Below are 27,840 nucleotides of genomic sequence, written 5' to 3'. Positions count from 1 at the left end.
AAACAAAGCAAGAAAAGAGCTACCAGATATACAGACAGGCTTGGTTCCACATTCACTACTGCATTTTCAAGCGCCAAGTATTAACTGCACATTTTTGTTCAGCTAGGAGGGATTTTTTTTTTCTTTTTTTGGTTTGTTTTAAATCAGTGCATGAATGTTTCTTTTCTCATTTCAGCAGATGGACAAACAGATGGACTCTACAGCTAGGTGGAATATTAAAGGTAGAGGGGTGATACTGTGACTGACAGGCCTGACTATTCCCAATTCTCTCCACTGCAGTGTCCACACAACTTCCCTGAATATAGGGTCTCCTTAAAACACATCTGAGAGCTGAGCTGGATGAGTGCACTTGGGAAACCTGGTGACAGGCACTAAAAAGCACGATCAGCACCAGCCTCAATATAGGGAGAAATCGGATATTTAAAAATACTTTTTTGATTGAGATCCTGGTATGACTGAAGAGCAACACTGTGCTGAGAACTGGAGGAAGACAGCTCTGGTGCCAGAAGCTCTTCTCAATCTTTAAAGCCAGGCTTGCTCACCAAGGTGCTCAGTAATCTTACCCCTGCCCATATATAGCATTAAAAAGTGAACAAAAGACAGATAAAAGATAGAATTCAAAAAGGAAAAAAAAGTAAGGAAGCAGAGGGACAGAAACTTAGGAGAGAAAACCAAAGTCAATAGTCAAAAAGGATGGTGGGAAAGAATGTTTAGATTTCAAAATTTAAAAGCCCCGAGCTATGAAGAACCTGAAAACTGAGAGTACTCCTCAAATGAAAGGCAATCTCTACAGAACATCATTCCTTTTTTTTTTTTTTTTTTTTTTTTTTGGAGATGAGGTCTCGCTATGTTGCCCAGGCTGGAGTGCAGTTATTCACAGGTGCAACTACAGGGCACTGCAGCCTTAAACTCCCGGGCTTGGCGATCCTCCTGCCTCAGCCTCCCAAGCAGTTGTGACTACATGCATGCACCACCATGCCTGACTCAGAACATTATTTTTCAAGGTATTAACCAGGAAACAGATAAGGTCACTCATAAAACACACGGCTTTTTTCTTGAGCTCAGTGTTAACAATGAATATAGATTCCACTATTGAAGCACAAGTTGCAAACTGGTAACACAGTGAACATACTGCTGTAGGAAGAGGGGTTTAGTCAGGTGTGTTATATGAGCACTTGAACTTAAGCCAGTTATCTGCCACAAAGAATTTCAATTTCAGGATTCAAGTTTCCTCGGAGGAAGTCACTGTGGATATTTGTGGTCATGAACTTTTGAGTGGCAACAGCCCCAACAGGTCAAGTGTCTTTAAGCTCCAAACAACAGGCAGCATTACTGTGAATTACCATTAAACTCAAATGCCAGGTGATGTGTGTCTCACTCCAAGTTCCAGCATCACAATATAATCTCTATAACTTTCTGTACAACTTTACAATGGAATTGTCTATTTCAATGATTATTTTGACATCGGATTAAACTTTCCAAAAAGTTACACATAATTCGGGTCTATTTTTTCTACCAGTAAGAGTTCCGCTAAATTACAAAACCCCATAATCACAGTGTTCAGTTTTTAAAAAAAATTAAACACACAGTAATCCTGTCAAATGTTAATCAAAATCAAAACTTCAGAATGCCGTGGCATTTATGTGACCAATCTGAGTTTTAGATACAAATACCAGCTGTTTATCCCATGAACCATTTTTGCTAGGCTGAGGCTGTGAAAAATTGAAAGTCGATGTACAATTTTTTTTTTTTTTATCGCACAAGGGATATGTGTGGAGGGTACAGAGTGACACTGAACAGATCACGAAGCATGAGAAACATTAGTTCTCTCCCTCCCCAGCGTCTCCTTCGTCTCCCTGGTTTTCAGACGTCCACAGCTGCAAGAGAAAGAAAGCATAATCAAAGCAGGGCTACTAAAAGTTGCCTAGGAAGGCAGCCCAGTATGTATAATCTTATCTCACTCAAAGGTTTAAAATTATTCCTGTGTCACTGCAGGGATGACTGCAAAGGTCAAAACTTCAGCAGTCATTTATAGCCAATTTAACAACTTAAAACTGTAACTATATTTAACAGGGTACAAATCCCCTCTTGAAGATAATAGTGAATTATTAAGTAGGTGAATAGGAAAGAGACTATAAACCCTGTGGAAGTAGTACTTACAGTGAGATTGTCCCTAAGTAACTGCATAATCAGAGTGCTGTCTTTATAAGACTCTTCATTCAGTGTATCCAATTCAGCAATTGCTTCATCAAATGCCTAAAACAAAGAGCCTTTAGCAAAGAATTCACAAGTTCTCTGGAGCTAGTTAGTCCACTTTTTTTTTTTTTCGCTAAGTGAATTTCTATTCTTGTACAGTACTTTGGGGGAACCTAGGCTATTATCACCCTGTTTGTTAGCTGTTTCCAGCAAAAGTATAACGCATGTTTACAAAGCACCAACCAACGACAGAAATTCCTAGATAAGAACTTTGTTGTACCTAATAAGTAAGCAATATTACTGCTAACCCTAGCACAGTCATTCTGGGCAAATTCATGTGATTTTTTTTTTTTTTTTTTGAGACGGAGTTTTGCTCCTGTTACCCAGGCTGGAGTGCAATGGTGCGATCTCGGCTCACCACAACCTCCGCCTCCTGGGTTCAGGCAATTCTCCTGACTCAGCCTCCTGAGTAGCTGGGATTACAGGCACGCGCCACCGTGCCCAGCTAATATTTTGTATTTTTAGTAGAGATGGGGTTTCACCACGTTGACCAGGATGGTCTCGATCTCTTGACCTCGTGATCCACCCGCCTCGGCCTCCCAAAGTGCTGGGATTACAGGCGTGAGCCACCGCGCCCGGCCGTGATTTTTTAATTACCAAAGACATTTCCAGCAATCTACTATTTAAATTATTTATTTATTTTTTAACTAGAACTCAAAAGGTCGGGATACAAGGGATAAAGTGAACCTCACATCACTGAATCTGATTTGATTAAGTGATGAAACTTTAAGGCAACTTTTCCAAATAAAATTTTTTAAAAATAATTGTGTGCATTTTGAGAGACTACAAAAAATATGTAGAAAAGGCCAAAGAAAGAATATAGGAGGTAATCTAGCACACAACAAGAATGTGACGTGTATTTCTTTTTACAACCATAACCTCAAATCTTGGTACAAGAATGACGATGTATAACCAAGGCCCAAAGCTTGGTAAGAACAACAAACTGGATGGGATCACGCCTCCAATCCGAGCACTTTGGTAGGCTGAGGATCACCTGAGGTTGGAGTTTGAGGTCAGCCTGACCAACATAGCGAAACCCCATCTCTACTAAAAATACAAAGTTAATCGGGTGTGGTGGCGCATGACTGTAATCCCAGCTACTCGGGAGGTGGAGGCAGGAGAATCACCTGAACCCAGGAAGCAGAGGATGCGGTAAGCCGAGATGCACCACTGCACTCCAGCCTGGACAACAAGAGCAAAACTCCATCTCAAAAAAAAAAACAACAAACTACATTCACCTGGAACTTTCTACAACCACCTCCCCCAAAAATAGTAATCAAACAAAAGTCAGCAGAAGGTATTGAGAATGAATTTTAAAAAGTAACAGATCTGTATTTATCTCATAAAAGATACACTCCCATCCCCAGAAAAGCTTTCAAAAAAGTCCAAGACAATGAGTATGTTCAGGAATAAAAAGAAGTTAATAACACAAGCATTGTTTTGCTATGGTCAGAAATCACAAAGGGTCTTTCTCACCGTTTTTGCCAGGCTGCATGCCTTTTCAGGAGAGTTGAGAATCTCATAGTAAAAGACTGAGAAATTAAGTGCCAGACCAAGTCGAATTGGGTGTGTAGGCTGCATTTCTTTCTTACTAATTTCAAATGCTTCCTGGTAAGCCTGCTGGGAGTTCGACACAGTGGCTGTAAGATAAAGATGAAAATATTTAAGGCTTGGCTCTTTCACAGATATCACACATTGGACCAACTATCAAATTCTGTTCTTAATCCCAAATTGGGCAAGAGCAATGACCCATCAAAAGAGGTATCAGTGTCTCTGCCAATCAATTTTACATCTGTTAGATATTTATTCTAAACCAAGTTGTAGATTAAATGCTTTGGGGAAAAACAATTATGATGAAGTCTACTAAAGCATTTAAGAAATATAGATATAACCTTTAACAATACAGAATGTGAAAAACAATATGCTCTAGTGCAAAGATCACAGGCTTTAGAGTTAATAGATCCAAACTTTAATTTCCAACTTATTCCCTAAGTCTGTGGCTAGGGGCAAGTAAAAACCTCCATGAACCTCAGTTTATCAGAAAAATGGGCAGCCTGCCACCTGATTCGTATGGTTGTGCGAAGAATAAGTGAGACTCAAAAGTACTTGGCACATAGGCACTTGATAAACTGTGGTTATGATTACCACCATCATAGTAAAATGTGTGATAAAAGAAATACATGACTATGGTAGTTTCATACCATCAAGTATTTTAAAGTTTCACCACTAAAAAGAGAGCTAACAAATAATCCTCAAGATAAAAATCTTTTTAAATATACTACGCACCAGATTTTTAATGCCCTCCATATTTCCCTGTCAGATAAATATTTATTTGCCCACCCATCACCCCCATTCATCACAATGCTGTGGTTTTTTAAATTCTTAGCACTACAACGTTGGTGTCTATAGCAAACAGACAAAGCAAAAACTGTTAAAAGTCCCTGTGAAAGCAGATAGCTCCATTACCGGTCAAATTTCTTTTTAAAGGTATTACTTACTTTGTTTGTTGTCTCCAGATGCCACTTCAGAGAGATACCTAAAATAATCTCCTTTCATTTTCAAGTAGAACACCTTACTTTCTGGTTGTGTAGCATTGGGAATAAGATATTTGTCCAACAGCTCCTAAAAAATGATTCACATTGTTGAGAATTTAGAATTATTCACAGGATGTTAAAAAACTATGTTTGAGATTCAAAATACACTACTGCTTCTAAATAATTTTTTAGAAGATTAAAAAAACACCAATTTTTCATCCAAGCTACTAAATGTTGTTTAGCCCAGGTCATATCAGATGCCTGTATTCTTCTGTTAAAAATCTCTTTGACCATCCATAGAGGATAATTAAAGTACAGCCATACAATGAAATGCTTTGTAGGCCTTTAAAATGATGCAGAACTACACAGATAATTGAAAGGCTCTCCAAAGAAATCTGAGTGAAAAAAAGCAGATTATAAATACCACAAGAATCCTGTTTTAACAATAAGATACCTATGTGTACATGCTCACAAATACCTAAGGAAAAAGCCTGGAAGGAGGATGTTAAAAATGGTTCTCTGGGTGGTAAGATTAGAAGTGATTTTTACTTTCTTATTTATATTCTTCTGATTTGTTCTTCCCACCCTTTTTAAACCCATAAACCTGTATTACTTCTATAATTAGAGGGGGAAAAAGTATTTCCCTGCGAGTAAAAAGGTGATAACAGAGCAAAACTGCCAGGAACTAAGTTTAGAATCAATCTGACCTGGGTAGAAATCCCTCTTCTGTCACTTATCTGTATGACTCTGGACAAATTACCTAATCACCTTGAGCCTCAGTTTCCTAAGCTATACGAGAGATCATCTTCTAGGGTATAGCCATCTTCTACGGTAGTTATAATGATAAATAAGTTGACATACATAAAGCGCTTAACACGTTGCCTGGCACGTAGTAAGCACTCAAAGAGTAGTTAATACTATTAATAATAAATTCCTTTAAACATGTATGCTTACAACAAAAGTAGTTCTGAAGGAGTCCAAGCTTCGTATACAGAGCAATATTTTCGAAGAGTTGTTTTAGAATGTGGCATCCTGAAAAACTGGTTAAGAGGCAGTAAGTACCAAGCTCTTCTTCACCTTCTTTCAGATGCTCTTAAAAGTTGGTCTACGTTTCATAATTATGGACTTTCTTGCCCTTGGAATGCATGACATACTTCATCTGAATACCAGATGTACCTAACATTCAGGAATTAGTGCACCATTAACAAACCCCCAAATTACCAACAGGCAACAAATTTAGCCATGACACTCTTATGCCATGAGTCTAATAAAAACAGAAGCTCAATGCAAAGCTTACTTATAAAGGGATTTAATCAACCAAAGTGAGAAGCAGCAAGGGGTGGTAGTCATTTTTTAATATTCTTTGTAGAGAGACAGTGTGTAACTCCTAATGGGTTAGGGATGAGGGGTGCTGCCTGATGGCTGACAAGCTTTGTATTGGTTTTCAAAAGAAAGAAGTCATGGGCAGAAATTCGGAAAGGCAGCCAGCAGGGGAGGAGGTAGATCCCCAAGTGTGCATTCTTTTTCCCTTTTCAAAGCAGCCCTCACTCTTCATTTTTACCTGATTTCAACTGGAAGAAAAATGTTCCCAATGGGCTCAGGATGTGGGGGAAAGACAATATGACTGCGATTTGTTTTAGAGTATATACCTCTTCCATTCAATCTCAAGTGGTGGCCAGAGTGAATCAATCATCTGACTAGTAAAAAACAGGAGAGGAACATCCCCAAACCACTTTGAATTGGCTCTGGAATACATGCTCAACTTGATGGAGGTGCCCAACTTTCAGACCAAAGCAGGACTTACAGCCCGGCCTTTTTATCTCCCTCCGCTACTAGAGATGACATCACTACTCGGACTAATATATACAATAGCCTATCTGTGGCTGTATCTATTAAAATCCTGTCTATCTGGCCTCAATTTTAAAAGACGGAGGGAGGCTGAATAAATGTTACTGTTTTTTTCACAGGTCTTTTTGATAGGAGAGGAAAATATCTCAGAAGTGATGTACAACCTCTGATCAGGCAATACAATAGGTGACAAAAATTACATCATATGCTTAAAAATTAGTTGTAAATGGCTGGCAGCTTTCCAGTATATTCAGACACCTCTCTCTCATAAGCTGTTTTGAGAATCTGCATTTATACATTAATACTATTTAGAAACCACTGTTCAGAACAGAAGCACTGGCCTCTTACCAGAACGTCATTGCAGATGTCCTGCAGTTCTGCCTCTATCTTCTCACGGTACTCTTTGCCCATCTGCTGCTTCTTCTCATTTCTCTCTGTTTTCTGCTCAATGCTGGAGATGACACGCCAGGAAGAGCGGCGGGCACCTACAACATTCTTGTAGGCAACAGAGAGCAGATTTCTCTCTTCATTGGAGAGTTCATGCCCCTGTTCTGTGACTGCCTTCATGGCTGCAGCCATATCATCATAGCGTTCAGCCTGCTCAGCAAGTTTGGCTTTCTGTACCAGCTCACTTTTATCCATTGTCATTCCTTAGAACAAGAGCAAGACAAAAAGAGAGAGCAAATGTCAGGTTCCAGGGCCCAGGAAACATACGGGTGAATCTTCTTCCAACTCATCTGGAAAGAAGCAAACTAAATGTTAAACATCCAGTTCCAAATGCCATCAACAATACTGATCATATATTGAACACCTTTGGGGTTAAGTACTTTGCTAAGGCCTTTTTGTTATTTTAGTCAAGTAGTCTTCCCAACAGTCCCACAGGGTAGGCATGTTCATAACTCCTTTCCCCTTCTTAGGGGTGGAGAAATGGAGGGTCAGAAAAAAGGCAAGTGGTATGTCCAGAGCAACATGCAAACAGATGGAGAGAGCCAGAAATCAAACACATTTTTCTGGCTCTAGAGCTTTTGTTTTCTTCCATTAGCCTAATTTACCTGTCTGGCACATACAGACTGCTTAATAACTATTTCTTTATAAGTTTATGCTTACTCACCAAGTGCGGCAGATCACGCCTGTAATCCCAGCACTTTGGAAGGCCGAGGCGAGTGGATCATGAAGTCAGGGGTTTGAGACCAGCCTGGCCAACATGGTGAAACCCCATCTCTACTAAAAATACAAAAAATCAGCCAGGTGTGGTGGTGGGTGCCTGTTATCCCAGCTACTTGGGAGGCTGAGGCAGGAGAATTGCTTGAAACCAGAAGGTAGCCGGAAGGTGGAGGATGCAGTGAGCTGCGATCACGCCACTGCACTCTACCCTGGTGACGAAGTGAGACTCCGTCTCAAAAAAAAAAAAAAAAGTTCATGCTTACTATATGTCCTTGACTCTCTCAGTAATTGTCTGGTTTGTTTGTCTTAATGACCTGAAGGCAACTATATCCTATAATACAGGATGTCCTCTCTTCCCTGTCCTGTAAGGAACTCTAGTTTTGACTAAACCTGCTGTTTTCCGTAGCACAGGAAAAAGTATATGATGATTGCTTCAACCAATCGTGAAGCAAAAGAGGATGATTTTATGCAGTCTGTTTGGCTGCACCCATCAAGCAGCAGACACTGAAAGATGGGAAAGATTATTATCGTATCTTCTATAATTTGCTTTGTTACCAAGACACGCTGTACAGAAAAAGAACATAAACTAAGGGTCGTCAGACTTGGGCTCTATCTAGCACTAGCTCTGCTTCTTACAAGTGGTATGAACTTGGTTAAATCACTCAACCTGAGAGCTTGTTTCTTTCTTTCTTTCTTTTTTTTTTTTTTTTTTGAGACAGTCTCACTTTGTCGCCAGGCTGGAATGCCAGTGCCACAATCTCGGCTCACTGCAACCTACCTCCTGGGTTCAAGCGATTCTCCTGCCTCGGCCTCCCAGGTAGCTGGGACTACAGGTGCGCACCACCATACCCAGTTAATTTTTGTATTTTTAGTTAGAGATGGGGTTTCACCATGTTGGCCAGGATGGTCTTGATCTCTTGACCTCGTGATCCACCCGCCTCAGCCTCCCAAAGTGGTGGGATTACAGACATGCGCCACCGCATCCAGCCCAGTTTCTTTACTGGGCAATAAGAACACTACCTAGGGCTGGATGTGGTGTCTCACACCTGTAATCCCAGGAGTTCAAGAATATCCTGGCAAGACAGTCTTAACACAGCAAGACCTTATCTTTACAAAACAAGAAAAAATTAGCTGGGTGTGGTGGTGTGCATCTGTAGTCCCAGCTACTCAGGAGGCTGAGGTGGGAGGATCACTTGAGCCCAGGAGTTCCAAGCTGCAGTGAGTCACGATTGTGCCATTACACTCCAGCTTGGGTAACCAAGTGAAACCCCTGTCTCAAAATAGAAATAAACAAAAAACACTACCAACTCTTTTATTAGACTTGTTATGAGGAACAAACAGCCTGATACATGTGAAGGCACCTTGAAAAGTATAAAGCATTATATAAATATATCAGGCACTAATTTTGTATATGGTACAGATTGTAAGAGAAATTAGTGTATAGTAAGATGTACAGCAACAGGATTTCAAACCATAACTGAATTCATCTGAACCGTAACTGTGTTATTTCAAAAGTTTTTCTGAAATAGACAAAAATCCTAGTGACTTCAGTTCATCAATTTCAAATCCTCTATATACACCAATCAGTGAATACCTCTTATCAACTCACCACAGTCAATTCCCCACTGCAATAATCACCATTTACAGAGTGTGGCAATTTTAATAAGTAATTTTTGGATGAAATAACTTAAAAGTTATTTACTACACAAGAAGAGTTAATTATATGTACTGTTGGTTTAAATATCAATATATCAATCTGTGCCACATAATGTAAAAACAGGCTAATATCTTTAGGTATAAAAACATGAAATACTACTTTAAACAGCAGTAGTAATGTCAGGGTTTTGTTTTGTTGTTTGAGACGGAGTCTTGCCGTCACCCAGGCTTGAGTGCAGCAGCACAATCTTGGTTCACTGCAACCTCCACCTCCCAGGTTCAAGCAATTCTCCTGCCTTAGCCTCCCAGGTAGCTGGGATTACAGACACGTGCCACCATGCACAGTTTATTTTTCTATTTTTAGTAGAGACAGGGTTTCGCCATGTTGGCCAGGATGGTCTTCAACTCCTAACTTCAGGTGACTTGCCAGCCTTGGCCTCCCAAAGTGCTGGGATTTACAGACGTGACCCACTGCCCCAGCCAATTTTTTTTTTTTTTTTTTTAATTTAAGATGGAGTTTCAGTCTTGTTGCCCAGGCTGGAGTGCAGCGGTGTGATTTCGGCTCACAGCAACCTCCACCTCCTGGGTTCAAGCGATTCTCCTGCCTAAGTCTCCCTAGTAGCTGAAACTAAATGCATGCACCACCACACTCTGGTAATTTTGTATTTTTAGTAGAGACAAGGTTTCACCATGTTGCTCACCATGAACTCCTGACCTCAGGTGATCCACCCGCCTCAGCCTCCCAAAGTGCTGGGATTACAGGCATGAGCCACCACTGTACCTGGCCAAAAATGATTAATTTAAAAATAGCAAAGAAAGTATGACCTCCACTTACAAAATGGTTTTGCCTCAAAAGTTATTTCTGTATTTTCAAGAAAGTCAGTCTACACACAAGGCCCTATCACCTAAAAATGTTTTAAGGAGCACAATAAGATATACTCAATCTAGGTGATTCAGAAAGAAATCATTCTCCAGTTTAGAACTATGATTTTTCTTTCTACTGCTTATTATCTAAATCACATGCAGAGCTGTGTCTTGTATAAGGCTCACTAACTCCAAGTTTACACTTAGTGAGGCCAGTCTCACTTTGATGCATCTGACATCTTCATTTACAACACTAGAAAGAGGCAGAGAGAGCAACCCTCAAGAAACATTCCATCTGTTCCCTTCTATTTCCCAGAACCCCCACAGCAGTTAGAAGAGGCCATGTGGCAGTTCTGTCCAATGAAAGATAAAGTTGAAATGATGCTACTTCCAGGGTAACACTGTGAATATCCTAGGTGTGGTTCCCCAGGCTCTCTTCCCTTACAGCAGCCACCTAGAAGGCCAGGTATTTTAGGTGGTATAGTCATGTAACTGTAGACTTTTTGTCAGCTTGAGGCCCTGGGTGAACTGGATAGTGCAAGACTCCTGCAGACCTGCACTAGACATGCTGGGTGAAAACAAAAGAAACTTTTGTTGGGTTAAAACACTGTGATGCTGGAGCTGTTGGTTACCACATCTAATACAAGTACATTAAAAATACTCTAACACCTTAAAATTATATACAGTTGGCCCTCTGTATCTGCAGGCTCCAGATACAAAGACTCAACCAACCATGGTGGAAAATACTCAAGGAAAAAACACAAAATAAGCATCTTCAGATTTTGGTATCCCCAGGTGTCCTGGCACCAACATCCCCTGGATACCAAAGGATAACCACTGTCTCAATATGTCTAACTTTCTTGACCATAAGGTCTTTGAGATGAGGACAATAAAAATCTCCATCATTAAATAACTGTACTTCTGATGTACCTGGCACTTCCTAAAAGTGATCTGATGTCACTGGCATTTCCTAAAAGTGCCAGGTATACGAGAGAGAAGTCAACTTTCAATGACTCAATAAACTAGAAAATTTCCAGTCTGCAGACTAATTCAAAGTTAGAAGTCATTCTTACAGGCCCACTTCAAAGTTCATAAAACAGTACCTGTGCAACTCTACCTACAAATGACTCCAAATAATAAAGTACTGGCCAAAAGCCAATTCAGAGCTAAGCCATCCCATGTGGCATCATAATGGAGTAATAAAGGATTGCCACTGCTAAATAATGCCATCAACCTCTTCAACTCTACTAGGCCCCAAAATTAAGTTACCACCCTCACTTACTTCTCTCCTTCTCGAGCTTTAAAAATTAAATCATGCTACTCCAAAGAATCTTGACTATTCTGTGGGACCTCCCAAATATGCATTCCCTATTCCCAAAATAAAATGTGCCCTTTCTGTTTGGGGCCAACTGTTTTAAGCTTCTTGGAGACTACTGCAAGATTTCTTAGCGATGGAAAACCATTATGACTGAATGCTCACCTTTTAAAAATCTGTATCCATTCAAATTTTTTACATTATACACATACAGAAACAACTTACAACAACCAAAATTCATAGCTAAATATCCTGATGGCTATTGCTTATGTAAGTTTTGACTTATATAACGTGGATTTTGAAGCAGCTAGACCAATTTCAACAGGAAATGGGTTACACAACACCCAGCAGTTTGGAGGAAAGCAGCAAACAAAGGAGAAATGAAATTGCTCCCATTTCTACATCTACAATAAATCTCCCAACCATAATCTTGCCCTAGTGGCACTGCTTTCAGTCATTCATTATCTACAGCCCCCTCCATGCCTTTTCCTATAAGGCCCATTTCAGTCACTCATTATCTACAGCCCCCTGCATGCCTTTTGCTGTAAGACCCATTTTCCTGTAACTTCGATCAAGTCACTTCCTGCTCAAAATTCTTTAAAGTTCCCTGATGCCAAAAGCAGAGTCATATTTCCTCCCTGATCAGTGAAAACTTGCCAGCCTATCTTCCAGAACCCCACATCATGCCTTCCACATCATATGTGCTTCTGCCAAAATGGTTTTCTTACATACAAAGACACTTCTCTATCTTTGCTCACTAAGCCACTCCCTCTACCTGGAATGTCTTTTCCCAAATTTACTCTGCATACAAGATTCTTCACAGTGTGGCTCAAATACCCCAATGAAGTCTTTCTTAAGCTGCTAAAGCCATAGCCACATGTGGCTATTCACTTAAAATGTGCCACATAATGAAATCATAATGCTTTGTTCATAATGGGTTAAGTAAAAATAAACAGAATTTCACTTTTAAAAATTATTTTAATGCAGCTACCAGAAAAATTTAAATTACATGCGGCTATTTCTATTTGACAGCATTGCTCTAAGATGAATATATTCTCACAAAGCATTTCACTGATACCTGTCAATGTCTTACCACGTTTCTTCAGTACTAAAATTACTTGTATACTAAAATTACTTGTATCTCCTATTTCCCTTCCTACCCCATAAGCTCCTTTGGGCATATCTCCCACAGCATCCTGTATATAATTGGTGTGAGCAAATAATATCTGCTAAATGAATGAACTGATCCTGAAATGTAAGCATAAAACTGCAGAGTTGGTAGAGTTCTCTCTTTTCTCAAATAATTCAAAGCAGTTATTTGTCACAAGCATATTAAATCTTTATTACATTTGTACCTAGTTCCTTGGATTTCTGCGCCTTCTCAAATTCAAAGAGTAATTTCAAAATTATTCTTCCAGTTAAGCATGGTGGATCACATCTATAATCCCAGTGCTTTGGGAAGGCAAAGCTGGATCATCACTTGAGACCAGGAGTTCAGGAACAGCCTGGACAACATAGTAAGACCTTGTCTCTACAAAAAATAAAAAATTAGCCAGGTGTGGTGGCTCATGCCTGTGGTCCCAGTTACTTGGGAGGCTGAGACTGGAGGATCACTTGAGGCTAGGAGGTCAGGGATGCAGTGAGCCATGATTACACCACTGCACTGGAGCCTGGGTGACAGAGACCCTGTCTCAAAACAAACAAAAAATTACTCTTCCCAAATTACATCTAGTCTTGCCTTTGTCTTTACTCAGTAACTTTCAATGACTCCCTTTTGGCTACTCCATCAAATCTAAGCTCTACCTGACTTTCAAACTTCTGATACATTGTCTCCTCTTGTTTGGCTTTCTTATTCACTATTCTCCAACATGTACCTTTCTCTCAGGCTGGCCAGGACTACATACGCTATGAACATCATGCTCAAACATGCCTGAAACTGCTTTTGTAGTTCCCTTCATCTAGAGTGCTCTCCTATTTACTTTACTGCCTGCCTATACAAACCCCATCCATCCATCTAGGGCTACAGACCCTTCCCTGACTGCCCTAGCCCTCACTGATTTACCTGGACTATGACTCCAAATATACTTACAGCCTATTACACGGTCTAAGGCTTCTTTATGCCATTCTATGGTACAAGAGAGTAATGTATCATTTACATCTTTACATGAGTGTGCCCTCAAAGGAAAGCTTCACATTTCTTTCATACGTTAATATTTATAACTGTGCTAAGTACAGAACTTATATGCAAATGAACATCAAGTTCTTCCACAAATCACTGGGAAAGCACAAGGAACACAGGGTACCTATATGTAATATAGCCAGAAGGCAGCAGGACTAAGCGTCACAGCACAATGTGCCACTACACAGCCATGTGAGCATGCTAAACCTCAGTCTTCCAATCCATAAAATAAAGGTAACAGGATCTACCTCATGAGAACTGCTGTGAAGATGAGAGGCCGGGAATTAAAGAATACTAAATATGGAAATCTTCCTTGAAAAATGCATAGTGCAAAATCAAACTGAAGTGCTATTATTCCTCTCCACAACTATTACACTGTAGTAGCCCACAAAACCATGTCTGAATTTTCTTTTCAAATATACAACTTTGTGAGAAGGAAAAGCAGAAGTCTAGATTAATCTTGTATAGGAAGTTAGTACGTTACAATGTTAAAATGGACATACATGTTAAGCGTAATTGAAGTTTATCCATTAGTTTCTAATTGAATTTTCTAGGGATATACCGTGATGGTTTTTAATCAAGACCTACTGTTGTTCCAAGTACGTACCACTAAATGAATGAAGGTCCCACTAAAAAAAGTCAGCAAGATACTCTTTATTTCCCTCCTAAAAAGTTTTTAAAAGACTATAGTCTCATCATCAAGCCTGGCACCACTACAGAAGCATCAAGATACAAGAGCAGGCAAACTCACTAGAAGCCACAGAGGGTCCAACCCTGCAGTAAGCCAAGAGATATTCCTTGTGCTGGGTATATTTCAGGAAGAGACTGACATGCTTGAGAACAGGAGTTCTCCAGCACACCTACATGATGATGATGGCTGTCAATCTGTTCTAAGCCACTGGATGCAGCAAGTCAGGATGGGAAGCATTTGTTGATAAACGCAGAGAATGTTTAGTGAAAAGGTGAAGACAAATCAAAATATCCAACAATATGGGAATGTTTTTAAAAATAAGGAGACTGGTCGGGTGTAGCGGCTCACATCTGTAATCCCAGCACTTTGGGAGGCCAAGGTGGGCATATCACCTTAAGTCAGGAGTTCGAGACCAGCCTGGTCAATGTGGTGAAACCCCGACTCTACTAAAAATACAAAAAAATTATCCAGGTTGGCGCATGCCTGCCTAGCTACTTGGGAGGCTGAGGCAAGAAAATTGCTTGAACCCAGGAGGTGGAGGTTGCAGTGAGCCAAGATTGCATCACTGCACTCCAGCCTGGGCGACAAGAGTGAAACTCCATCTCAAAAAAAAAGGTGGGGAGGGATAGATGGTACAAGATTACGTAGCCATCAAATAAGAGAGTTAATGCCATGAAAAGATTTATTTAACAGTAATGGGGGCTAGGGGGAAGAAGCGGCATAATAATATTTCTATAAAATATCCCCTAAAGAACGCACAAACATGAACAGAAAGGTTAACACCAAATAGTTAACACTGGTTCTTTCTCTGGGCAATAACATCATTGTATCCCCATTTTCTTATCTTTTTGAATTTTCTTCAGGTATGTATTACTTTTAAAAAAACATTCGGTACTCTTTTAAGAAAAAAAGGTGTTTTTCTTTTTAAAAAGACACCACTAGTACAGATAAACAGCTATGAAAAATAATTCTAAAGGTACTCACAAAATAGGATTTTCTTCAAAGAAACAAAATCCTAAATCAGATAATAAATGGTGAAAATAGAGGATCTATGAAACAACCTAGCCCCTCTATCTCAATTCTTTTCTCAAGGGACATCTTTCTAGTCAGGGTCAAAATACTAAGAAGTTATTTCCCAGTGGCTACAGCAGATATCCTAGTATAAGAATCAAAAAAGAAGAGAGGAGAGGAGGACAGGAAAGGAGGGGAAAGGAGAAGAAAGGAGAGGAGAAGAAAGGAGACTACCTATTGTTAATCCATATTTTTTTTAAAAAGGCACTGCAAAGACAGAGTTGAAAATGACAGCTGTGGCCTTTAGAAGCACTGGCTTTCAGCTATGTTTTGTTTTCAAGGAAAAGAACATGCTCAATTCTAAAATAATAAGCTTTGAGTTTAATAATGTTAGAAATTTCAAATGAGGACTCCATTATTATAAATCAGGAATTACCCAAGCTCTATACATATAAAATATATGGTGGGATCTGCTTTTAGCAAGCCTTATATACACATCTAAGCTTCTAAAGAGACAGTAAGTGATTTTTCTACATTTCCACATCATAACTTCTTTGAATCTGTTTTCTCAGTGTTAAAAGCAGGTATTAACATCAAATAAGATAACGAACATAAAATAAAATGGCCATACAGTGCTGGTTAGAGTAAAGGCTCATAATCTAGTCTTATTCTTTATTCTTAAGCTACCTCACAAAAATGTAACACATATAACCCAATGTGTGTTGAAATAACTGCAAAATGAAACTACCAATATTTCTAAGAACTCTTTGGAATATTCATTGAGAGGAATTTAAAAGAAGAAACCAGTGTAGCCCTTCCCTCAGAGAGCTTAAACTCTAGTGGTAGAAACACAAAACAGCACATTTATATCCATTATGCATCAATTAAAAAAAAAAAAAAAGACAGCCCACGTTTAAGAGTTACAGTGCTTCTCCTTGGAAAACCAGACAGAATTAGAGGAAAGACGTTTAAAGGTAACTAGGTCATGACTTAAAAGACATGTTATTAATAAAGTACATGTATGTTTTTCTAGATGAAATAAAAATCAAAGGCCAAAGTGGATAAAGAAATGACAAGTATCAATCCCAAGGAAAAAAACTGATAGGAAAATCTGAAAAATCTAGGCTCAAATGTTTCAATGAGGTAAGGAACTGATCACATATTCTAAACAGCATTCGCAGATGTACCATTCCAGATAGAGCATCCACTGCACTGTAAAGTAGAAGTTACAGTTCTGGAGTCTCTCTGCTGAAGAAAAATCAGATGCCAAGCTACTGAAGGAGGGACTGAGAAAGTCAGTGGGACCAGGTGGTTAGTGGGTGTTACCCAGAAAAAGTTAAGCACTCCTGGCTCTCAAAGAAAACTACTCACTAAAAAACACCCACTCTAAAAACGTCTGTGTGCCATTCTACACATAAAATTAGAGTCCTGTAATAAATTTAATTCCATTCAAACATTTGCAGGTTTCTTGTTAGAAACAAAACACAGCATATCTGTAATACAAAGTCATTGGCACTATGTCCAGTGAACACTGAATCTGGAGAGAAACTGCACTTCTATTATTTCAAAATTCTTTCACTCTTTCGTATCAGTTGTGGAGTATCATTGCTAATTATGTCCAATTAGCCATGATTAAACTTACTGAGGGTGTTAAGTGATAGGCCCAAGGTTACACATGTGACTTAATGGTAGATATGACAATAAATTGATTTATTGGCCTTAAGTGATTAATCCAAAAGACAACATGTTAATTCTGATCCATAAAGACAGTCCAATTGGTTGACCCTATGAATACTCTACAGTCTGGGGCCCACTGACATAATGAAGCCAATCAGTTGGATTTACCAGTATGGCACACCAAGTCCACAGGATATGTGACCTCTGTAAATCTGTTTTCTCATCTATAATACAGGCAAATCTGGGCTGGGCACAGTGGCTCACGCCTGTAATCCCAGCACTTTGGGAGGCCAAGGAGGGTGGACCACTTGAGGTCAGGAGTTCAAGACCAGTCTGGTCAACATGGTGAAACCTGCTCTCTACTAAAAATATAAAAAAATTAGCCAGGCATGGTGGCAGGTGCATGTAATCCCAGCTACTTAGGAGGCTGAGGCAGCCTGGAGGCGGAGGTTGCATGAGCTGAGATCACAGCACTGCTACTCCAGCCAAGGCAACAGAGTGAGACTCTCAAAAAGAAAAAAAAAAAAAGATAGGCAAATCTACTTATTAGGGTTCCTGTAAGGAGTAAACTTGTTTATGATGCAAAACATTCAGCAGTCTCTGCACATTGTAAGCACTCAGATAAATGGCAACCACAGTACATTCCACACAAAACTTAAAAAACAAATGGTCAGCCAGTGATGGGAAACTATGAATCTCATTTCTTTTACGCATATATCCTTCCTTTTAAGACTTTTAGAAGAAAGGCACATAACAATTTCCCTATGCCTATTTCTAAAATGGTCCTTATCACAATTTATTGCAAGTGTCTTTGCCGGCTCCTGCACTGGATTGTGAGCTTAAGGTAGGAATAGAGTTGTATCTTTGGACACTCAATGTGGAGCACAAGGCCTAGCACACTGAATGAGTACTTGATCAACTGATACATTCTTAAAAGGTGAAAAAGCAATTATTTCCTATGTGGGCAGAGGAAGGCAGCCCCCATCTAACCTATAAAATATAGACTGCATTTACAGTCTTAGACTGCTTTTTGAAAAAAGCCAGCTCAGCTCTAATTAGGAGGCAACACTATACGTATACGTTTTGACTAATATTTGGCAGCTACCAATCATTGTATTTATAGATTCAAACTGAGTTTCAACAAGTCTTTGGATTACTTTCTATCCATCTCCTCCATTCAAAAGCCCAATCAGTTAGCTATACAAAAAGGCAAACCAGCTAACTTGTTTAGTAAATAATAAAAATATCCTTCATTCACGGCCTGCAAAGCACTCATAGATTCCCAGAAACTTATTTGACCCTAAGTATCCTATGAGGCAGGTGACACTGTCCCCTTTTATAGATGCAAAAGGTAACTCATTCAGGGTCACACAGCTATATATGGCAGATCTGGGATCTAAACCAACATTAATTTTAAAATTAACACTCTTTCCTTTATGCAGCTCTATCTCCTAAAGATCAATTATAATTTCCAATGGTTACTTAAAGAAAAGAGAGAATTGTCAATTTTTAAAAGAACGATACAAGGTTATCACAGGGAAATTTTTAAACTGGCCTAATAAGCTAACAGATCTAGCTTTAAAAATAAAAACAAAATCAAGGAGTAACAAACAGCATAAAAACATGCCAAAGACTCATCAAAATGTCAAACAAATTTTTAAATTTACAGTAAAGTTCTTATCTGAGGGCAAATAATAATTATAGACAGAGCTCATGTCGATTTTACTGTAGCCTTCAATCTTCTTGTCCTGGTCAAGGTTACTCAGAAATTACTTCCTGTTGGTTCTCTTAGGGAAAACAATAAAATAAACTAACCAGTATGGGAAAAACTTACATAATAAAGAACTAGCCAGAATTAAAAATAAAATAAAAAGGTCAACTAACATACTATAATCTACTGGGAATGACTTGAGGCCACTGATCATTTGCTTCTCATTACAAGTATTAGATACATACAACCATACCTCTATTAGAAAATATTTTAGTAGAGAAAGCAGTAATATGATTGGCTTTCAGCACACATATCACAAAACAGAAAGCACTTTTAGTCTATGTTTCCTCAAGTATTCCCCTTAGAAAAATTCGCTCAGAATCTAGCTCCAACTGTTAGTTTCTCCATCATGACGTACAGGTGACTGCTAAGATCACATTCATATAGAGTATAAAGGATTCTAAAGCTTAAAGGTTGCTATTATATAACCATTAATTTCTTGCCCCCTAACCAATGTGAATTGTCATCCTTCCCAAGAAAAATGTAGAAACCAAGGAACTTAAAAGTACCTTTACAAGGAAATTTTAGTTCATTCTCTAAGGTACCAGCATTTAAAGGAAAACTCAGTTTGTTGACACCAAAAGAGCAGGTAGCACAACAGGATGTTTGAATTTAGAAGTTTCTTTCTATTTATGTAGATATATTTCCTCATTTCCTCCTTGCCAAAAAAATAAGGAAAATCTGAACATCAATTCATAAAGTAGTATAAGGAACAAAAATTAATGGTCATAATCAAATTCTATTAGATGAAGAACCTAAAATTCTATGACACAGTAACTGATAACTTTCTCCCTAGTATGAAGCAACTACTAGAAAAAGGGGATTCACAAGCTTGCTTCCTGATGCAAGCTAGCAATATCATCTCCAGAGGCCAGAATGGGTATCTGCCCCACAATAAATCATATTGTATCTATCTTCAAAAATAGCTAATATTCCCATTTAAACATTTACTTTGTTAGGATTTGTGTAAAGAAAAATTAAGGACTAAGTGGTATTCACATAAAACATATACATGTGTTGTTTCTACCACAGGTAGAAATCTATAATATCATTCCTTAGAACCAGATCATCTGGTTTCATTCCTGGTTCTGTCACTTACCTTGTGCTGTGTGTGAGATCTCGGGAAAATTATTCTTCTAAGTGTCTTAGCTTCCTCATCTGTAAAATGGGGCTAACAGTCTTACCTTTCATTGGTTGTTATGAAGACTGAGCTAATATGCTTAAAGTGCTTTAAAAAAAAAAGCTTAGTACATAGTTAAGTTCTGTAAGTGGTAACTATTATTATAGCCTAATTGTCTGATGCCACCTTATCAGTTGGTGAAAAAACACAAACGGATGGGATTCTATATAGATGTCCATGAACAGTATATATGCTATGTCTAATCTATACACGTGTGTATTCTAGCACATGGTCAAATAACATCTATTGAACCCCAACTATATCCCAGATGCTTATTCTCATTATTGAGCTTGTCACAACATAAATATATTGAAGGCTGCATTACCATTGTATATGAGATATACCAGTGTATATCTCATATACAGATGAGAAAATGATTCAGAAAGACTGGCTTTTTCCTATGTGCAAAATAAAGTCCTATAATAATATATCAGTTTTTGAAAGCAACATGTGTACAAATCAGGGTTTAGTCTCATCAGATGTTAACTGGAGAGAAAAAGCCGTTAATACTGAACTCTGGGCTGGGTGCGATGGCTCACGCCTATAATCCCAACACTTTGGGAGACCGAGGCGGACGGATCACCTGAAGTCAGGAGTTTGAGACCAGCCTTGCCAATGTGATAAAATCTAGTCCCTACTAAAAATATAAAAATTAGCTGGGTGCGGTGGCATGTGCCCGTAATCCCAGGTACTCAGGAGGCTGAGACAGGAGAATCACTTTACCCCAGGAGGCAGAGGTTGCAGTGAGCCAAGATCGCGCCATTACATTCCAGCCTGGGCAACAACAGCAAAACTCCGTCTCAAAAAAAAAAAAAAAGTGAACTCCGATTAAAAAACAACAAAACCAAAAGCTTATATTTAACAATTTACAGTTTACAAAAAAGTCTTAGTGACAACCCTGGAGATAAGAAAACTAAGAACCAGAGATTGATTAACATGCTGAAGATTCAGAAAGCTAGGAAATACTGCAGGCAAGATTTCAACCAAAATTTACCTGACTCCAAGTCCAGTGCTCTTCCTGTTTCTCTATCCACGGCCAAATGGGCAAAATACACTTTTTGTTGTGGCCCAAATCTTTGGAGACTCTGCCTAGAGAACCCGCATCATGGGAATTTGCTCAGCCTGGTTTTATAGAGGCTGCCTCCCTGATCTATGGTGCTCCAATTCTAAAATGGCTTCAATATAACAAGCACTGTAAGATGGGAAATGTACAGAAGATTATAGGGTAGGAGTCATACTCCAGAGGCTGGCAATCCATAAATATTTGCTACTGATGAATAAGGATATTCAACTTGAAAAAAACTAGGTGTATGGTTTAGGCCAAATTACCTCACTTCTCTAAAGACTTCATCTGCAAGATGGGCGAATGGTTTCTTATCTTATTGAAGGAAAATGCTAAGAAAATAGTTCCACAGTTGCTACTGGATTATTAGCCATCCATTTTGAAGGCCACACTTAAATTTCTAACTTAGGTCCAATAAAATTGACAGGTTTTATATACTCACACACTATGCGTGGCCAAGGAAGGGGATCCAAGAAAAAGGAGGGCTCAAACAAATGAGATATCCCTAAGTAAGAAATAGGGTACACTGGAAGTCAAGAATAATTCACTTAAGAACCAATACTTACATTTCCAACACGAAAATGTAAAAGCTACAGTGTCCAGTTCTATAAACTGCATCTGTGTCTGGTTTCATACGAACTGACAGAGAAATGCAGACAATTTTCATATTCTTGAAAGTGCTTCACCTTTCTGTTTTGGCTCCTGTGGCAGGCTGATATTATGTTCACAGCATCATTTTGCCAAATTCCATCTCCCACACAGGGCAAGTAAAATCAGAACCTGATGCTATCTAGCCTTACCAAAGAGAAATGCAGTGAAGACAGCGACAATAGACATGCATTTCACAGAAAGGTTGGCAAACTGCTTACCAAGGCTGCCACCTTTGAAAACTCCATTATATGGGGCTTCTCCATTTGCGGCAAAGATGCACTCATCTTCCCACCTCTTCTTTCCCCTCGCCCTTCACCACCCCCCACCCCCGACCAGGAAGCCACCAGGCAAATTTCAGACCGAAAAACGTGCTAACACACAATATGGGGGAATTCTGGGTGAAGACACAAAAGAATCTGGCGTTAAATGACGATATATACCGTGGGAAAACACTCCGATTCTCATCCCCTGATATTTTTTCCTGGTAATCCGGCCTGACTCAGTAACCGGCTCCAATAAATACATTTTCTTGAATCAAACCCCAATTCCCTTCCTAGGGAATCTTGGGTCCTGCCAGGCTCCATAACCAGTGAAGGATGATGAAATGGTTTTACTCCAAAATGGGAGGGGGTTTTCCCCTTGCTGTTTCCCAAGGTTAAACCCCTTACTCATCCAGTAGTCGTCAAACAGGGGTACTGGGGCTAGAAAAAATTCACCGGCGTTTGATTAAATTTTAATTTCTGGAAACCGGAAAGCATGGAGCAGGGGTGACAGGGCTGAAGGGGACGGTTCTCGCCTACCAAGGCGCAGGGAGGGGTCGCGTGGGAACCGAAGCAGGTAGTGAGGGAGGATCCAAGATCCCAGGCTCCGCTGTCTCTTCCGGCGCAGTACGGAGCTGTACCCCGCCCGGCCGGCAGGACCTCAGGCGGCGAGGGAGGCCCGAGCTCTCCAAGAGGTAAAGAGCCCGGCCCCGGAAGCAGGGAGGGGCCGCTGCAAGGCCTGGCCTCGCGGCCCTTGGCCGCGCCGAGCCTAAGAAGCAGCGCGCCGCTACACCCCGGGGCGCACCCGCTGGGCTACCGCCGTCGCAGCAGCCAGAGAGGGGCTTCGAGTTTGGGCCCCCGGGGGCCCCGGAAGGGCCCCACGCCGCACTCACCGTAGGAGGGCTGCAAGGGACAAAGACGCTTCCGAGCTAAGCTCCGAGCGAGGTGACCGCTTCCTTCCCAAGCCCACTCCTCAGGCGGTGGCGGCGGCACTGCCTGCACTGGCTGCAGCGGCGGCGGCAGCAGCTACCCGGGCTCCGGAATCCGCGGCGGCGGTGGTGGTGGTGGCGGCAGCTCCACTTCCGCTCCGGCCACCACTTCCGTTCCGGCCCTGGCCGGGCCCCGCCCCGCGCCGTCTTCTCATTGGGCAAGCGAGGCACGGGGTTGCCGCGGCCCCACGGGAGGGGCGCTGACGGAAGGGAGGAGGAAGAAGCGCGGAGGGCAGGGATGCCGCGGCCTGGGCAGGGCCCATGGCCGGGGGAGGGACCCAGGAGAAGGTGGGCGGAGAAGAAGGAAATGGGGCGGGGGAGCGGGAAGAGGAGGTGGGAGGAGAGAGGGCGGAGCTGGGTGTGGTCAAGATTAGGGCTGTGTGGGAACAAGGAGGACTAGGAGTGAGGTTTGGGTGGGGGTTGCTCTTTCCGCTCAACCTGGGAACGCGCCAGGGACAGGCCCTTAGACTCGAGGGTCATCGGTTCCCCTTCTACCCCGAAGGTAATCCTCACTGGGTCGAAGGCCGATGTCGGTCCTGTTGCTGTGTCCTTTGGGAATACCGGACCCAAGGAAGAACAGAAATTGCTCGTCCCTCAATGATCACTTAATCCTCCATTCTGTTCTTCAGGGTACTTACTTTTTCGTTCTTTGGTAGACTGAAGAGGCCACGTGAACTGCCAGGAATCCAACGCACAAAGTTCTTTTTAAAAACTGTGTAGGGCCGAGCATGGTGGCTCTCGCCTGTAATGTCAGCACTTTGGGAAGCTGAGGTGGTAGAATTGCTTAAGGCCAGGAGTTGGAGCCTGCAGTGATCTATGGTCATGCCACTGCATTCCAACCTGGGCGACAGAGTGAGACCCTGTCTCAAAAAATACACAAAAATCTGTATACCTAATTTCTTCTTTAAAATGCCCCCTCCTTGAGGAAGTTCAAGGAAGGAAACAGGACTACGTTGCTCCCCTCCCCTCCATGACTGCTTCCAAAATTACCAACATTCTACCATTGTACTCCTCTCAAGGTAGTTGATTTTCTTTCCTTTCTTTCTTTATTTTTTCTTTTGAAACGGAGACTGTCTGTCGCCCACGCTGGAGTACAATGTCACAATCTTGGCTCACTGCAATCTCTGCCTCTCAGGTTCAAGCAATTCTCCTGCCTCACCCTCCCGAGTAGCTGAGATTACAGGTGCATGCCTCCACGACTGGCTAATTTTTGTATTTTTAGTAGAGACAGGGTTTCGCCACGTTGGCCAGGCTGGTCTCAAACTCCTGACCTCAGGTGATCTACCCGCCTCAGCCTCCCAAAGTGCCGGGATTACAGGCATTAGCCACCTCACCTGATTTTTAAACTCAGACCTTCAAAATGCGTCTCACCGTCCCTCTCTCCCGTTCATTTATTCTTTCAACAAATGTCAAATGACCTTTTTGCTTAGCGCTGGAGACACAGCAATGATCAAGGCAGATGGGGCCCTGCTGTCTTGGAGTTTGCAGTTGGGTAGGAGGAAGAACTAAATAAATAGGCCTTTGCTATCTCGCCTTTACCCTCAGTTAGCTAAATGACAGACTTCTAATTCACCATTTTACTCTCAGCCTTGCCTGTCAACTGCCGAGTGATCCTTTAAAAATACCATTCTAATAGTGTCCTGTTCTTGCTAAAATTCTTTAGTGTGCACTCAGATCTAGATGACAATGTATAAGTTCCTTGAGTGTGACAATCAGGGTTCTCCAAAGCTGCCCTTATCCTTTAGCCATTAGCTGCTATTTCTCCCTCATCGTAAATAACCCAGTTCAATTGGATGATTCCTTACCCTCCCAACATCCCATCTCCAGAATTTCTAAACAGTTTGACTTAGTTGCCAACATTTTTTTTTTAACTGAAAAGTTCCTGTGTGGATAGAAATCTGCCTCTCTGCCTTGTCTGGCAACACTGTGTCCACATTTCAGTGTGGCAACAATTGGCTGAAGCCAAGGAGTGGCTGCTTGCTCTAGCCTGGCATGGACTTTCCCAAGTGCCAGGGACTCTTCTTGACCTGAGTCTGCTTTTGTCACTTATGTTATATGTCAAATAGGCATGTATGCCAGTCACCCCTGTACTATGCCACCTTTTAAGTTAAACAAGATTGAGAATGTGTTGTGTGATGTAAACAGCAGGATTTTGAGTCAAAACCATTGGATTTGAATCCTGAGGAGGTTTCCTAGTGCAAAAACTTCCCCCATGAGGATGGTCTTTGGCAGACCAAAGGCCAGTAATCTAGAGACTACTCAGGCTAAGTAATCTTTAATGTCCCATGACTGTGCCTTATGCCATCATCCAGAAAATAGCCTAATGGGCCAGAGGGCCAATAATGATTGCACCACAAATGACATCAACAGTGCATTGAGGGAACAGAAATGCCCTTTGTCAAGCATGCCTAGGTGCCCGTTAAAGGGTTGCATGGATTAGCTTATTTCACCATCTCTACATTCTAGGCCAGGGGCCAGCAAACTATGCTATGAACTGACAGAGATACAGAGGAATGTTAAAATACAATGTGGTAGGTGCAACCATAGAAATAAATACATGTGCAGGGTATTATGGGAGCTTGCAAGAAGAGCACCTAACCCATCTTGGGAATATGATGGGAGAGCAGGAAAGATTTCCTGGAAGAAGTGATGCTTGAGCCTTATATACTGCAATGAATGTTTTCTTCAAATTATAGACTTAATTTTTTTGTTTTTTTGAGACAGAGTCTTGCTCTGTCACCAGGCTGGAGTGCAGTGGCACGATCTTGGCTCACTCCGCCACCCAGGTTCAAGTGATTCTCCTGCCTCAGCCTCCCAAGTAGCTGGGACTACAGGTATGCACCACCATGCCCAGCTAATTTTTTTTGTATTTTTAGTAGAGATGGAGGGGTTCACCATGTTGGCCAGGATGGTCTCAATCTCTTGACCTCGTGATCCACCCACCTTCGCCTCCTAAAGTGCTGAGATTACAGGCATGAGCCACCGCACCTGGCCGCGAGACTTAATTTTTGAAAATGTTTTCGTAGAGACAGGGTCTTACTATATTGCCCAGGCTGGGCTCGACCTCCTGGCCTCAAGTGATCCTCCTACCGTGTCCTTCCAAAGTGCTGGTATTACAGGTATGAGCCACCGTGCCTGGTCAATAGACTGAATTTTTTAGAACAGTTTTAGGTTTACAGAAAAATTGACCAGATATTGCAGAGTTTCTACATTCCCTCTCTCTCCCCCACAGTTTCACCTATTGTTAACAGCTTGTATTAGAGTGGTACATTTGTTTCAATTGATGAGCCAGTATTGATACATCATTATTAACTAAAGTCCATAGTTTACATTGGGGTTCATTCTTTATGTTGTACACAGTTCTATAGTTTTTGACACATGCATAATGTCGTGTATATAAATAAAAGTTTTACTGTCTTAAAAATCTTTGCTTCAACTCTTCATCCCTCATTCATTCCCTCTTCTAACTCCAACCTTTGGCAACCACAGACCTTTTACACTAAAGTTTTACCTTTTCTAGTACATTGTATGGTTGCTTCATACAATACATTGCTTTTTCTTTCTTTTCTTTGCTTTTTATTTTTGAGACAGGGTCTCACTCTGTCACCCAGGCTGGAGTGCAGTGGTGCAATCACAGCTCACTGCAGCCTCGACCTCCTGGGTTCAAGTGATTCTCCCACCTCAGCCTCCTTAGTAGCTGGGACTACAGGTGTGCACCACGACCACGCCTGGCTAATTTTTTATAGAGATGGAGTTTTGGCATGTTACCCAGTCTGGTCTTGAACTCCTAGGCTCAAGCAATCCTCTTGCCTTGGCTTCCCAAAGTTCTGGGTAATAAAGGTATGAGCCACTGCGCCCAGCCCATATGTAGCCTTTCTTACTGGATTGTTTTATTAAGCAATGTGGTTTAAGTTTCCTTCATGTCTTTTTATGATTTGATAGCTTATTTCTTTTGATTGCTTTAAAATATACCTTTATATGAATATACTACAGTTTGTTTATCCATTAACCTATTTTTTTTTATCGGACAGAGTCTCACTCTGTTGCCCAGGCTGGAGTGCAGTGGCATGATCTTGGCTCACTGCAACTTCTGCCTCCCAGGTTCAAGCGATTCTCCTGCCTCAGGCTCTCAAGTAGCTGGGATTACAGGTGCATGCCACCACGCCCGGCTAATTTTTGTATTTTTAGTAGAGACAGGGTTTTGCCTTGTTGGCCAGGCTGGTCTTGAACTCCTGACCTTAGGTGATCTGCCCACCTCGGCCTCCCAAAGTGCTGAGATTACAGACATGAGCCACTGTGCCCAGCCCATTAACCATTCTTTTTTTTTTTTTTTTTCCGAGATGGAGACTTGCTCTGTCACCAGGCTGGAGTGCAGTAGTGCAATCTTGGCTCACTGTAACCTCCACCTCCTAGGTTCAAGCGATTCTTCCGCCTCAGCCTCCCAAGTAGCTGGGACCATAGGCGCGTGCCACCACACCCGGCTAATTTTTTTTGTATTTTTAGTAGAGACAGGGTTTCACTGTGTTGTCTAGGTCGATCTCTTGACCTCATGATCCGCCCGCCTCAGCCTCCCAAAGTGCTGGGATTACAGGTGTGAGCCACTGCACCTGGCCCATTAACCTATTCTTTAGGATTGACTTGCATTCTCCAGAAGATATGTTGAAGTTTTCACCGTTGGTATCTATGTATTTGACCTTATTTGGAAAAGGGCTTTTGCAGTATAATCAATTA

The 27,840-nt window shown here is 41.1% G+C and overlaps 1 protein-coding gene across 1 annotated transcript; it reads right to left on the bottom strand.

Moving 5' to 3' along the window:
• Nucleotides 1–1,027: 1,027 nt before the first annotated feature.
• YWHAB (tyrosine 3-monooxygenase/tryptophan 5-monooxygenase activation protein beta) lies at nucleotides 1,028–23,127 on the bottom strand. Its single transcript, XM_012467259.2, has 6 exons — nucleotides 23,014–23,127; nucleotides 6,987–7,288; nucleotides 4,755–4,878; nucleotides 3,733–3,896; nucleotides 2,161–2,256; nucleotides 1,028–1,877 (listed from the first exon to the last, which is right to left on the bottom strand). The coding sequence occupies exons 2-6, from the start codon at nucleotides 7,284–7,286 to the stop codon at nucleotides 1,821–1,823; spliced, it is 741 nt and encodes a 246-aa protein (XP_012322682.1). The 5' UTR covers nucleotides 7,287–7,288; nucleotides 23,014–23,127; the 3' UTR covers nucleotides 1,028–1,820.
• Between the last annotated feature and the right edge of the window lie 4,713 nt (nucleotides 23,128–27,840).

Source organism: Aotus nancymaae, unplaced genomic scaffold, assembly GCF_030222135.1.
Source record: "Aotus nancymaae isolate 86718 unplaced genomic scaffold, 86718_ANA_hifiasm-v0.15.2.pri h1tg000029l, whole genome shotgun sequence".
NCBI lineage: Eukaryota > Metazoa > Chordata > Mammalia > Primates > Aotidae > Aotus > Aotus nancymaae.
The sequence above is the reverse complement of the archived record's forward strand: the minus strand, read 5'-3'. Positions and strand labels throughout refer to the sequence as shown.